The sequence below is a fragment of the Centruroides sculpturatus genome, unplaced genomic scaffold (assembly GCF_000671375.1).
Source record: "Centruroides sculpturatus isolate CEXI.00-Female unplaced genomic scaffold, Cexi_2.0 scaffold812, whole genome shotgun sequence".
Classification (NCBI taxonomy): Eukaryota; Metazoa; Arthropoda; class Arachnida; order Scorpiones; family Buthidae; genus Centruroides; species Centruroides sculpturatus.
Genome location: NW_019385039.1, coordinates 173,420 through 187,063, shown reverse-complemented (window position 1 = coordinate 187,063; position 13,644 = coordinate 173,420). Strand labels below are relative to the sequence as shown.

General features: G+C 31.9%; 1 protein-coding gene across 1 annotated transcript in view; it reads left to right on the top strand.

Annotated features, from left to right (window-relative positions):
- Positions 1 to 889: 889 nt before the first annotated feature.
- The window catches only part of LOC111633747 (progestin and adipoQ receptor family member 4-like), a 54,535-nt gene continuing 41,780 nt past the window's right edge, over positions 890 to 13,644 (top strand). Inside the window, exon 1 of the mRNA XM_023378359.1 lies at positions 890 to 1,466. Coding sequence (XP_023234127.1) covers positions 1,241 to 1,466 — 226 coding nt within the window. The 5' untranslated portion in view covers positions 890 to 1,240. The remainder of the gene's footprint in view (positions 1,467 to 13,644) is intronic.

The window sequence follows — 13,644 nt, the reverse complement described above, 5'->3', positions numbered from 1 at the left end:
ATTTCTTTCCGTTGCGTGTCGGCCCGGGTTGAATTTTTGTCGATGCGTAACGAAAAGTTCCCGTTTTTGAAAAAAATAATCGTGGCTATTGTATCGTCCGAAATTATTTTTTTATTTTGCACAAACAATATACAGTTTAACACAATTATAATGTCATTGAATGTAACGACAATCCTAATATAACATCAAATTTTTATCGGTCCTACGATTTTACTATACTAGATAATGTTAAAAAAATCCCATAACGACATAAAACCGTTTTAACGTCATATTTGAAGCACTCCCAAATTTACAAAATTAGATTACAAATTCTATTTAACATACAAGAAACTACGTGTTCAGTCCTAAGGTCAGAGTTCACTTCTTAGAATGACTGTGGGTGGTACTCTCCCCACCTGACTTTGGCGGGGTGAAGTGCCTGTTTTGCCTGTTTGTAGAAGAGGGTCGCCATTTTGTATTTTATTTTGACTCGATTCTCGGTCTCCCGACTACCTACGAGTCTGGATTTTTTTTTATACACAGATGATTTGGGCACCTAATACTCTGTGCCAAATATCAACTCTGTACATATACTCCTTCATATCTCTATGCTGATAAGGATGGGTGGCAGTACGATTTTATAAACAAGACATAATCTTGTCAATACAAAATAATATTTAGTCTGTGATTACTTATTTTGACAAACACAAGATGTGAAAAATAATAAAATTTTGAAAGTATTTTTAAATTTTTTTCATAATAACATATTTAATTATATATTATTATATATTATATATTATTATATAACACAGTGATGATCAATAATATCTTATTTATATGTCAAAAATAATATAAATACCATATATGTGCATTTATTTACACAGTGGTAAATAAGTATTTTATATTTTATTTGGTACATTCATTCTTAATCTGTTCTTAGCTTTCGAAATAATAAAAAAAGAAAAAAAAATACAAATAAGGTACAGAAAAAAATGTCAGGTGGCGCATCGGTGTCATATGATGTGTAAATTGGAATTAACCAATACATCAGCTGCTTACTAATAAAAGAAAATAGTGTATAAAAATTAGCAATTTATTATTTTACATTTATATAAATTGATCCACGTTAAAATGTTTATTAAGTGGAATGTATTTTCGGTGAAATAAAATAGCATCATAGAATAAATATGGAATATTCTGCAAATACCATTTAGATGCTGTGTAATGAATGAAATAACTGAAGTTATTGTGGAAAATTTACATGGCATTCACGATGAAACGTTTTGTTAACGAACACGAAAATAATCTGGAAAATAATGAAAAGAAACAAAAAGATCCCCAGTATCTTCTTAGAGTGGATGAGGTACCAAATTATTTACAGTTTAATCGTTTTGTTCTCGATGGTTACAGGCCACAAATGACATTTTGGGAATGTTTAAGAAGTCTTACATATCTCCATAATGAAACTATTAATGTTTTATCTCATGGTAAGTCCAATGAATGTAATCATCTGAATAAATGATATTTTTTCCATATTTTTAATTAAAGAAGAGAGTTAGTGAGAAAACAACAAATAAAAATGCTTTTGGTTAATTCAATATCAATATTTTATACATTAACAAGCAGGTAAGCCCAGTGTTGCCCAGGCAAAAAATAAGAACAAACCTTAATTTCATACATCTAACGCTTCCATTATATTATATTATAGAATTTGGTTTATATACTACAAAGGTTATCTTCCATAGCCGATCTTACTGTTTTCACCAGGTGCAAGAATTAGGTCCCCTTCTTCCGAAGCTAATTACAGAATTTTTAGTTGGGTCTAAAAATATGTTTGATTTTCCACAAAAACACAAAAATTTGAATCTAAAATAGTACAGTAGAAGCCGAATTCTTCAGGATAATCCTTAACCCTGCTGTCTCCCTCGCAGGGAGAATTTTGAAAAATCCCTTCTTAGTGTGCATTCTTATGGCATATCCTAACTGTGTACCAAATTTCAATTTTCAACTCCTAACTGTTTGGTCTCTGCACTTATTACTATTATCAACCCATTTTGATTATAAGATATTAAAATTTCTTTTAAAACACATTTGAAACTTTTTGCATTAACAGGAGAAACAATAAACAAAAACATACATACTCGTGCCTCTAACCGGTGTGTAGAATTTTACACACCAGTTAGAGGCACGAGTAAGTACGTTTTTGTTTATTATACACCTCGGTGTGCACGAAGAAGTTATATTGATCAGGAGAAACAATAATATAACAAAATCTGGAGATGAATGAATTTAACATTATTAGATTTACCTTAAATGCAGTGGTGATATTCAGCGGGTTCGCACAGGTTCGGCCGAACCCGTTGTTAACATTTTCAAAGTTTTCCAAACCTTGTTAAACATATATAACATTTCTCAGTGGTTTTGTTTCTTTTAAAAAATATATTAAAATATACGTATTATACTCTGTAACACTACTAAACTAGAGCCTTCCGATGCACTTTGAGCGAAAAAAATTGTTAAGGAAAAATTTTCTGTTAGCGAACCCTTTGTTAAATGTTTTGAATATAACCACTGGCTTAAATGGAAAAGTCTTTTTAAATGATTCAACTAAAAGTGGCCATAAACATGATGTATTGATTTTATTTTATGTAAGATTAATAAATCAAAAATATTTACTATCTTAAAATGTTTAAATGAACATTTTCAGATGACACAGTCATGTTTTAGTTTTATAAACTAGAAAATTAATTGAACAATGTACATGATAATGAATGTTTTACTGTAAAAATTTAACACTGTTTTTCTGATAAGATTTTAATTACTGTTGAGTCCACTTAAGAGAGCACTTCTGGATTGCTGTGTTAAGCTTCTTTATTTGGGCTGCTTCTCTTATCTAAAGTAACAAGATCACTCAAGGGGTTGTTAATGGTATTTGATTCTCACCACTTTTTCATGTCTTGGGAGCTCTATGTAACTTATAATACATATGGAAACATTAAAATTCCTTATCACATATTTTTACTATCCTATCATATTATTTCCCATTCTTATGTCATCAATTTTATTGTTCTATTGAATAATTAGTAAATACAGTAAAACCCTGATCTGACATTATCTGACAGATTGGGAAAAATGAATGTTAGTTGCAAGAAATTGTAAATTGAGAAGCCACCATAATTAAACCCAAATAGCAAACATACAGAAAAATTTCACATATGAATTTTAATTCTGTATACTGTATAATACAATAAATAGGGCCATAAAGCTGTTTATTATACAGTTAAAAATGAGCAACAATTTAGCATGAACCTGAGGACATGAAGAAGTCCATCATTTTATATTGGACTTTCCATGTCTTGAAAACATTCTTGAGGAGGCCTCTCTCCAATTGTTGCAACACAGTAAGCATGTCATCCTCACTGTTAGCATTTCAGAAAACTAGACCTAAACTCAGGCTCTCTGTGATCATTGTTGGAACATTTACTGAGTTCTGCTGTTGAATCATTTATAGCACTGGTGTTCACTTCCTTTTTGACATATAGTTTGTCAACAACAACATTGTTACAAGTCACATATTCACCAAAATCTAGGAGTGCTCTATTGAAATCATCTGTGGGTGCAATACTATGTCAGTCGTCATCATCAATTCTGCTTTCTGCATGAGGATTATAATCCACCAGTGACACCTTGATGTTTTTGGGATCTGAATCCTGAAAGCTAGTCTTAAAGCAATATGTGATTGTGACATGTTGATGGCATCTCAAGATGTGGTGACATAATGCATTACTTGAAGTATGGCAATCCTTAATTTCATGGCATCCATTCTACATCACAACATAGAAATAAGCTTTTGCACCAACATTTGTTGGTATGTTACCTTGAAATTGTAGATGATTCCTGCATCCAAGGGCTGCAACTGACTTGTACAGTTTGTGGGTAATAAATGAAGTTTAACATTTCTCAACACAAGATTGTGTGGGTGTGTGGTGCACTGATTGACAAACAGGATGACTTTTCACAACTGGGCCCATTTTTGCATCAAAGACCTACAGAAACTATGAAAAAGTTCTATCATTTTCCATGCTTTAGCTTGATTTCAATATTGGTGAGCATTCTTGAAGGCTCTTTGTTTTGCAAACTTCCCCACTACTTCAGTCTCCAACTTCTCATCACAATCTGTATTACAACAAAGTAGGATAGTTATTCTTTCTTTACTGCATTTGTCCCCATGGCAGTCATTGTCTCGCAGACCATAGGTCTTATCTGACAACATGTTGATAAACAAACCTGTTTCATCAGCATTAAATACATTTTGAGGAATATATTTGTCAAGATATCTTGAAACTCTACCCTACCTGGTAGGGTAGAGTTTCTTTTCTCTTTTCAATTGTGTTGGCATCGACATTAGCACTTTCTCCTGAAATGCTACAGTACATGAATCCATGACTTCTTCTAAATTTGTCTATCCAGCCATTTGATGCTGTAAATTGATTTATTGCAAGTCTAGCAGTGACTTCTTTAGCCTTTGAGTACAGTTTCATTGATAGGGATTGATGCACTTAAGAACTTGCTGCAACCACTTAACAAGCAACTATTCCATTTCCTCCATTGGTGATGACTTTGCATTGTTCTGATGTTTTATGGATGTGCCATATTTGTTCATGGCTTCCATAACTGAATCCAGTTTAGCCAACATAGAATTGAGCGTTGATGCAGGCATTCCAAACTGTCTGACAAACGGTACACATTTCACCAGTGGATTCTTCTCCACTTTCAGAATTATGTCCATATTCTGACTTAGTGTGAATACCTTACACTTTAGTGCCATTCTGTTCAGCAAACAAGCAGAGCAGATTTGCCTACACTGTACTGTACTGTATATATAGTATAGTATAACACTACTGGTGCTTTTCACCTTTGATTGACAAGCAAACAAGACCATATGTTAAACAAAGAGACCTGTTTCTCATGTGACTTCACTTCCTCTCCCTTGTCTCTAGATGGATAAACACTTTATCCCATGGAGAGGAGAGAAGCCTGAAAGGTTGCAAATGTGCAGCCATGACAAATTGTTTTATGTATTAGCATCAACAGTTGGAAAAAATATAAGATAGGGGAGATTGCTATGGAATTATGCTTCTGTGGACCAGTATAAATGATTGTTAGACAGGAAAATGCTAGATGCAAGAATGTTAGATCAAGGAATTAATAACATGGGTTTATATGGGGCATTGGTTGAACCATCTGAATAACAACATTAGATACAGGAAAATGTTACATCAGAAGTTCACTGTACAGTATATTTACCAGTCACATTATGTTCATTTCTTCTCAGAAATGCAGGATACTTAGCTGAAAAGATGTGAACATCCATGCTTTAAAATTTCTAATGCTCTCTAATGGAACATATAGTGTAAAAACAAATAATTACAGTATTGTCAAGCAAGGTCATTTCACCTCTGAAATCTTGTTGCTAATCACTTCTTGTCTTGTCCCTTTGAGATGATGCACATGATCTGTGCTGTTTTTTCATATATATTTTATGATGCCTTTTTAATATGAAATTTAAGGATGCACCGATTAATTGGTAAGTAATCGGTAATCGGCAGTATCGGCCACTTAGCCAATTAATCGGTATCGGCCATTTCCCCGATTAATCGGTTTCAATAATCGGCCAATTTTACATTTTGGTATTTTTGTTAGAATGTTATGTACAATGCTAGTAATAAAAACTAATAAATTTCTGTTATATATTTATTATTTATTACATGACAAACTGAATATTAAAAAAATTTTACAATTTAAATTATTCCTTTTATCGATACATATTATAAGTATAATATAACGTATAATATAAAGTTTAAACTTTAAACGTATAAAAGAAATAAAAATTTAATATTCAAACTGTAAAACCCTTAAATTGTAATGCAAAAACATGAGAATTTCACCATTTTCAGGGCATAGCCTATTTTTGCTGGCTATTAAATGTAAAAAATTTTCAGCATTAAAGGTATGCTGAAAATTTTTTCACTTTCAATGGAAGATGCTGGGGCACTTAAATATTTTATAGCTATTTTGTTCAAATTAGAAAAAAGTTCTTTTGAACTTCTACCACAAAAATAGGTCACTATGTCTTTGTTTAAGGGATAAATGTAAATATGTTTCTAATTCTTGATCGAAACGTTTGTTCGTCTCTTTCGTTTCTTTTCTTTCTTTTTAAAAAACATCTATTCTTCATTCTTTTGTTTACCAGAAGCTAATTCATCAAATAAATCACAAAAACTTAGAGATTCACCTCCATCTTGATCATCTCCAGAAGTAGAAGCTTCAGAATTTAATTCTTATTGAGATTTCCTCTACCATATTCTCTTTTTGAAATTTCATTTTGAATTTAATAAAAATGACAAGCATAAAGACTTGTTTTCTATATATGCTGAAAATCTTTTTTTATTGGGTTTTCTAGTTCTTCTGTTGTGGTATTAATGCCACTAAAGGAACTACTGATCTTTGCTTTTGATAAGAATAATTTCAGAGTCTCTATTGTGGGAATTATTGAAGATGAAGTGGCTTCTCGTTTGCTGGCTTTCCACAGTAATTTCTTTGAATGGTTTTACAAGTAGAACAATTTTTTCAACGAGAGACCACTGATATGGGCTCAACGTAGGAATTTTATTATCTATAGCATATGTGACAAGGGCCTTTTGCTGTTCCAACATGTAGTATGTAGAATTCCAGCGAGTAGGAACATCTTGAATTAATTTGTGTTTCTGCAAACCTAACTTTTCTTGCAAATCTTCCAATTTGATTACAGCTACAGCAGAATGATTAAAATGTGTGACAATATTTCTATTAACTGTGATTATAGTTTTCACATCTTGTTTAGAAAATATGCATTCGTTTAGTGTCAGCTGCAGCGTATGTATAAAGCATGATAATGCTTCTAAGTTGCAATTCCTAATTCCAGCTACCAGATTTGCTGCAGAATCTCTTAGTACTAAGAATATCTTATCACTTGTCAACTTATACTGTTCAAGAACAATTTTTAACTGTTCACTGATACGTGTAGCTGTGTGGGAACCTTGAATGGGAACAATTTGCAAAACAGCTCTTTCCTGCTGAAAATCATTCCTCAACCAGTGGGCTGTTACACTTAAAAAAGGAGAATTGTTTGTAGTTGCTGTCCAAATATCAGTGGTTAAAGAAATAGAAATATATTTTGTTTCTGTTAAACACAGAAACACTTCAGCTTTTTAAACAATGTTGAAGTTTCCATGCGTCAACAATTAAGTGTTGAGATTTATTTTAGAAACAAAGGAAGAGATTGTTGATTTTTCGAGGATATTTGATCATCTCTTGTTTACCTGACCCGAGGGAGATGGAAATACCAGGTGGAGAAAAATGGGTTTTTTCCACGTTATAATTAACTGTATAATTAACTCCAGGATCTCACACTATTAATGCAATAATTTGTTAACACTAATCGGCCGATAATGTATGGTCAATTAATCGATAATCGGTAATCAGTCATTTTGCTTATCGGTGCATCCTTAATGAAATTGTTCTTGTGTGTCCAATAAAATTGTTCATTATTATAATGTAAAAAATCTTTTGATTGTCCATGCATTAGAAATCTGACTAATTGAATGTTACACAAATCACAACAAAAGCATAAGTGTAGAGAGCCGTGTTACTGTGTGCCCTTGTATTTATGTACTTTAAGATAAAAGCTGGACACAAATCTACCTTAGAAAAGTGCATGTGGACTGCTGCTATAAAAATAGTGCCAACCCAATGCTCATTTAAACAGACTGCTCTGCTATCTATTGTTATGTTACAGGAGTCTTGCTAATGTAAAATGAGAGAAAATTGGGAATGTGTGAGAATGCTCTCTTAAGTGAACTGTTCCCTTATCCAGTGCTTTGTTAAGAGGACTCGACTGTATTAAATATAATAGTAAACAATGTAACTAAAATTATTAATTCTGTATGCTGTAAATAATAGATTTGAAAATTAATTCAAATTTTTAAAATATAAAAATATTAAACAGTAAAAAGATAAAGTCATTTCTCATTAATAAATGTGCTTTTTGTACATAACTTTTTCTGTCAATTTTGAAATTAATTATATTTGTAAATTAATACATATATCCTAATTATTAAAGTGAGATTAATTTGTAATGATAGGTAATTTTTGCATAACTATTTTGATTTCTAAAAACATTAAACAAATTCTACCAATATAATTTTAATTCAATAGTTTTTTATAAATATAATCTTTGTTTCTGTTCTAAGGGACTGTACATAAATTATGTCTGCATTTTTCTTAAAGTTTTTACTCCCCCTCTCCCTATTATCCCAATTTGTCCAAGTTTCTGTAACTCCTCTCCTCTTCGGATGTCCAACAAAACTCTGCCCCCTTAAAGTCTTTATCACTTTATGAATGATAGATACCATAAGTAAAAACAAAACATACAAGAAATTCTGAAATAAATATATTAGGTTGTTCGGAAAGTAAGTTCATTTTTTTACCACTAGACAGATTAGTCGTATTTTTCCTGCCATTTTCATTCTAAACCATATTAACATTATATATTTTGACAGCTAGCATTTTAAGACTTATTTGTAAAAAATTTTGTGTAAATTTGTGCAATTGTTTATTTTTTGTGTCCCATCAAATATGAAAGATCAAAAGCGGCATTTTTGGCATATTTTGCTCTTTTAGTACCGAAAAGCTAAGAATGCTGTTCAAGCGAGAAAAAAATTGTGTGACGTACTGAGAAGATGTATTGACAGAACGACTGTGCCAAAACTGGTTTACAAAATTTCATTCTGGCAATTTCAATATCGAAGATGCACCATGTTCTGGATGGCCAGTTGAAGCTAATGAAAACAAAATAAAGGTACTGATTGAAACAAACTGCGGAATAACAACACATGAAATCACTAAGAGATTAAATTTGTCAAATTGAACCGTTTATGATTACTTGAAACAAATTGGTTTCGTTTCAAAGCTCGATATACGGGTTCCACATACGAAAGGAGAGATGCTCTCTTTGGTGGGATTTTAAGAAAATTTTTTTTTTTGGAGCTTTTACCAGACAATTTAAGAATTGATTCGAAAGTGTACTGCCATCGAGTAAACAAATCGAGTAATATCATAAAACAGAAAAGGCGGGCAGAATTGATCAACAAAACAGGTTTAGTGTTTTACCACGATAATGTCAAATTTCACACAAGTTTGGTAACTCGTCAGAAACTGTTATAACTTAGATGGGACCTGCTATCACACCAACCATATTCGCCAGATCGAGCACACTCAGATTATTACTTGTTCCGGTCTATACAAATTTTTTTTAACTGTAAGACATTTACTTGAAATGACAATGTCAAAAATCACTTGGATTAGTTTTTTGTAAGCAACGATCAAAACTTTTATGAATGTGAAATCATACTACTACAAGAAACGATGACAACAGTATTCGATCAAAATGGTTGATGTATAATTCAATAAAATATTTATTTATTATAAATATATTGTGTTTTTTTTTCCACGGAAAAAAAACAAACAAACTTTCCGAACAACCCAATAATAAAATGTATAAACTGTACAAAATGTAATGAAGTAAATGGATGTCCAAGAATCTTAACCCCTCCTTTCCAATGTGGACGTCATTTATAGGCAGCCCCTAATGAACTTAGATGTTTCTCAGATGTTTTCTTGCATGTTTTTCTGTGTAGATTAAAGGCTTGAAATTGCTTATTGTAACACAAAAAGCTCTAAGAAAAATACAAATACTGTCTATTGGTATTATTATTTTATACTCGAAACATTATTACAAGTACTTTTGACAAATTACAGATTGTCTTCAGGCATAGAATAATGGAATCTTAAATAGAACCTTACAATTTAAAAAATAAGTTATTATGTTCCAAACGGTAAATTTAAAATGTTATAAACATTTTAAATTTACCGTTGAAAGTACTTGTAAATTTAAAATGTTATAAAATCGTCATTTTGTTCAAACATTTGTCATACTGCTCAAAAATTTTTTAAATTCTGACATAAATTATTAACTGAATAAGTTATATAAGGTAATTAAGTTGACTAAATATTTGGGGTATGTGAGAAATGTTCACCCATTTCTATTAAATAATAAGTTAGAAAAATAATATAAATACCATATATGTGCATTTATTTACACAGTGGTAAATAAGTATTTTATATTTTATTTGGTACATTCATTCTTAATCTGTTCTTAGCTTTCGAAATAATAAAAAAAGAAAAAAAAATACAAATAAGGTACAGAAAAAAATGTCNAGGCGAGAAAAGAAAATTTACATACTTAAGTACTAATAGTTCACGAAAATAATAATTTTCGTGAACTATTATTACTTAAGTATGTAAAAATTTATTACATTTCCTGTTGTACGAGGGTTTTACCCAATTCTCGAACTGTGTCAGAGTGAATCCGTGCTATAAAAGTACCGTGCTATACGGGGGATGGTACCAATTCTCAAACCGTGTTAGAGCGAATCCGTGCTATAGAAGTGCCGTGTTATACGGGGGTTACCTGTAATATAATAAAATAAAATACATAAAAATGCATAAAAATATAAAGGCAGGTACGGTCTAAGAATTTTTATATTTTAATTTTTCTTTTATGTATAATTTCCATGCAGAAGCTAGTCCATTTGCATCCCTTGCATTAATACAACCATCCTTTAATTTACTTTTATAGATTTCAATTCTTTCTTCATGCAATGCTAATGATGGGGAATGCATGCATGGTCCTGATGATAGTCGCTTCATTCCATTTAACTACAGAGTCCTCTGATTGTGCCATACTTGACAAAACTGTGTTGCAGTGTCCTTTATTAATGTCATATTTGTGCACCTTAAGTCTAACAGCTAAATTCCTTCTTGACCCCAACATAGTTCTTCTTAATTGCTAATTGCTGATTTTCAAATGGAATTCTATATACACCCGCTTTTTCTTCTTTCTTAAGCCTGTCTTCATCATTTCTGAGAATACTATACAAATTAGGAGCTCTCTTGAAAACTATTTTGGAATGTTTTTTGTCTGATACTTGTTTCATGATGTCCTTGATATTTTTATTATAAGTGAACTTGGCAATTTTAAATTGATTTATTTGGGTTCTTAATTTTTTGCCTCCTTCATATCTTTTAATTAGTCCTTCTATTGTACGCTTTTTATATCCCAAGTTTGAAGCTATTTCTTTGATTCTATTAATCTCCTTCATCCTGTCTAGTACAGTACATTAGAGTAATACGAATATGCTCTTCTAATGAGTGCATGAAAAGTGAACAGTTTGTATCAATATGGGTCGTTCGAATGTAAAGTAGACTATGTGGTGGTTTTATGTAAATACCCGTTGTTATACAATCTCCTTTCAATTGGATGTCTATATCCAGAAAATATATTCGTTTATGACTTTTTTGTTCTAGTTTAAGTTTTAATCCATCACTGTTGCTGTTGTTGATTACTTGTATGAACTCGTGTATTCTCTTGCTGTTTTTCCAAATAATACACACATCATCCACATATGTTTTGTAAAATAAAATATCTATTCTGAACCTATTAATAATGTGTTTCTCTAAGTTGCGTAGAACTAGCTCACATAATAATCCTGACATCGGGCTTCTCATAGATACCCCTTTGTCTGTATGCTTGTTTATTGAAACTGAAGAAGGACTCTTAGCATACTAATTTGGCTAATTCTATCATATTGTTTGCAAATGCACCAATCTCCAGTTTTTATGTGGAGCATAAATGTTTAATTTAATGAAAAATTAGTGTTTGATTAAATAAACATTTCTCAGCGATAGGTGTTTGATGTTTCATTAAATGTTTATAAATGCTGAGTTTGATATTTAGTTTTTAAATTAATTAATTAATTTAATTTATACTGTATATAATTGATGATAATCTAATCCTGCTAAATAAGGGGACATAATCCCAACAATATCTGATTTGTAACAAATTGATCTCAACAACATGTTATATACTAAATCACCAATATATTAAATATGTACATTCATGATAATGCTTCCTTAGTTATCCAATCTTGATTTCTCACCTCTGGGATATTCAATCTATACACCAATTACACTTCTAGACTTCTGTGGATGAATCTTCATCTAAAACATGACTTTCCACCCCTTAATTCAAATGGGGAAATTTCCAAAGTAAAATCATTATGAGATTCTATTCCTTACGACTTATGTACTCGATTTACATATACAGTGTTACCTTCCATCTATTAAGAGCCACTAGTTCTTTGTTTCTTTCAATGTGTGCTCACCTTCCTTTCTTTGGTGATCTCTCATCTGATCAGTGGTCAATTCAGATGAGATGAAGTCCATTGAGTGAAAAAGATGTCATCACTCAGTTCATTCGTTCTTATACCCTTTCTATACATCACAATCTCCTTTCCCCCAATCATGGTGCCACTTGAAGATGGTCCAGTTTACCCTCTTTGGACACATACCTAGTAAACAGAGACCATTATTGCCTGTGATAATAAGTTTGAATAAGGTGTTGTAACTGCTCAGAGTGGAGAAAGGAAAAAATAAAAATGAATATGGGATGGGAGTACCACATTATAAACAGTAAATTTTTCCTTGTATTTAAATAAGGCATCAAGTTCCATTTAATTTCAAAATGAAGCTTGTTTTAATTATTATCCAACATAATTACAATATAACTTATGCTTTGGTATCTTAATTTTGCTTATTTAATGGTGTTAAACACAATGTGATATATTTTATAATTGTCATCTGCTGTCTACTGACAAAGCAGAAGTGCAAGAATTGATGTAAAAAGATGATTAAATAAAATGCTTTAAACCTTACCAAAAAAACGGTGTTTCTCATAATTATAATGTTAATATTTAATAACAAACCTTACATGGTGTCAGGTGGGACTACAAAAGTCTCACAGTACCTTGTTTAGTTTCTTCAACACTAAATTGTGTTCTTACTGAATAAAACTTGTGTCTCATCAATGAATAGTCTTGGCTTCAACAGTATATAAGGACCTTGAATAAGTTCACGCTGTTTTTTTGTGAAAATTAACACTTTATTTTAAAAAAGTCGTAATAAACACGTCACTGAAAGTATTGTCCATCGCTAGCCACTACATTCTCCCATCGTTCTGGCAGCATTTGAATTCCACGTCGGAAAAACGACACGTCTTTTGAGGCTATCCAAGAATCAACCCATTTTTTGGCATCATCATAAGAATGGAAGTGCTGCTCAGCCAGGCCATGTGCCATCGATCGGAACAAGTGATAATCCAAAGGGGCGATGTCTGGTGAATACGGCGGGTGGGGTAGGACTTCCCATTTAAGCGTTTCCAAGTACGTTTTCACCAGTTGTGCAACATGTGGCCAAGCATTGTCATGTTGCAAAATCACTTTGTCGTGTCTCTGCTCATATAGCGGCCATTTTTCCTTCAATGCTTGGCTCAAATGCATCAATTGTAGTCGATAGCGATCTCCCGTGATGGTTTCATTTGGTTTGAGCAGCTCGTAATAAACTACACCTAGCTGATCCCACCAAATGCAGAGCAGAAGCTTCGAACCATGGATATTCGGCCTTGCTGACGATGTTGATGCATGACCGGGCTTACCCCACGATTTTCTA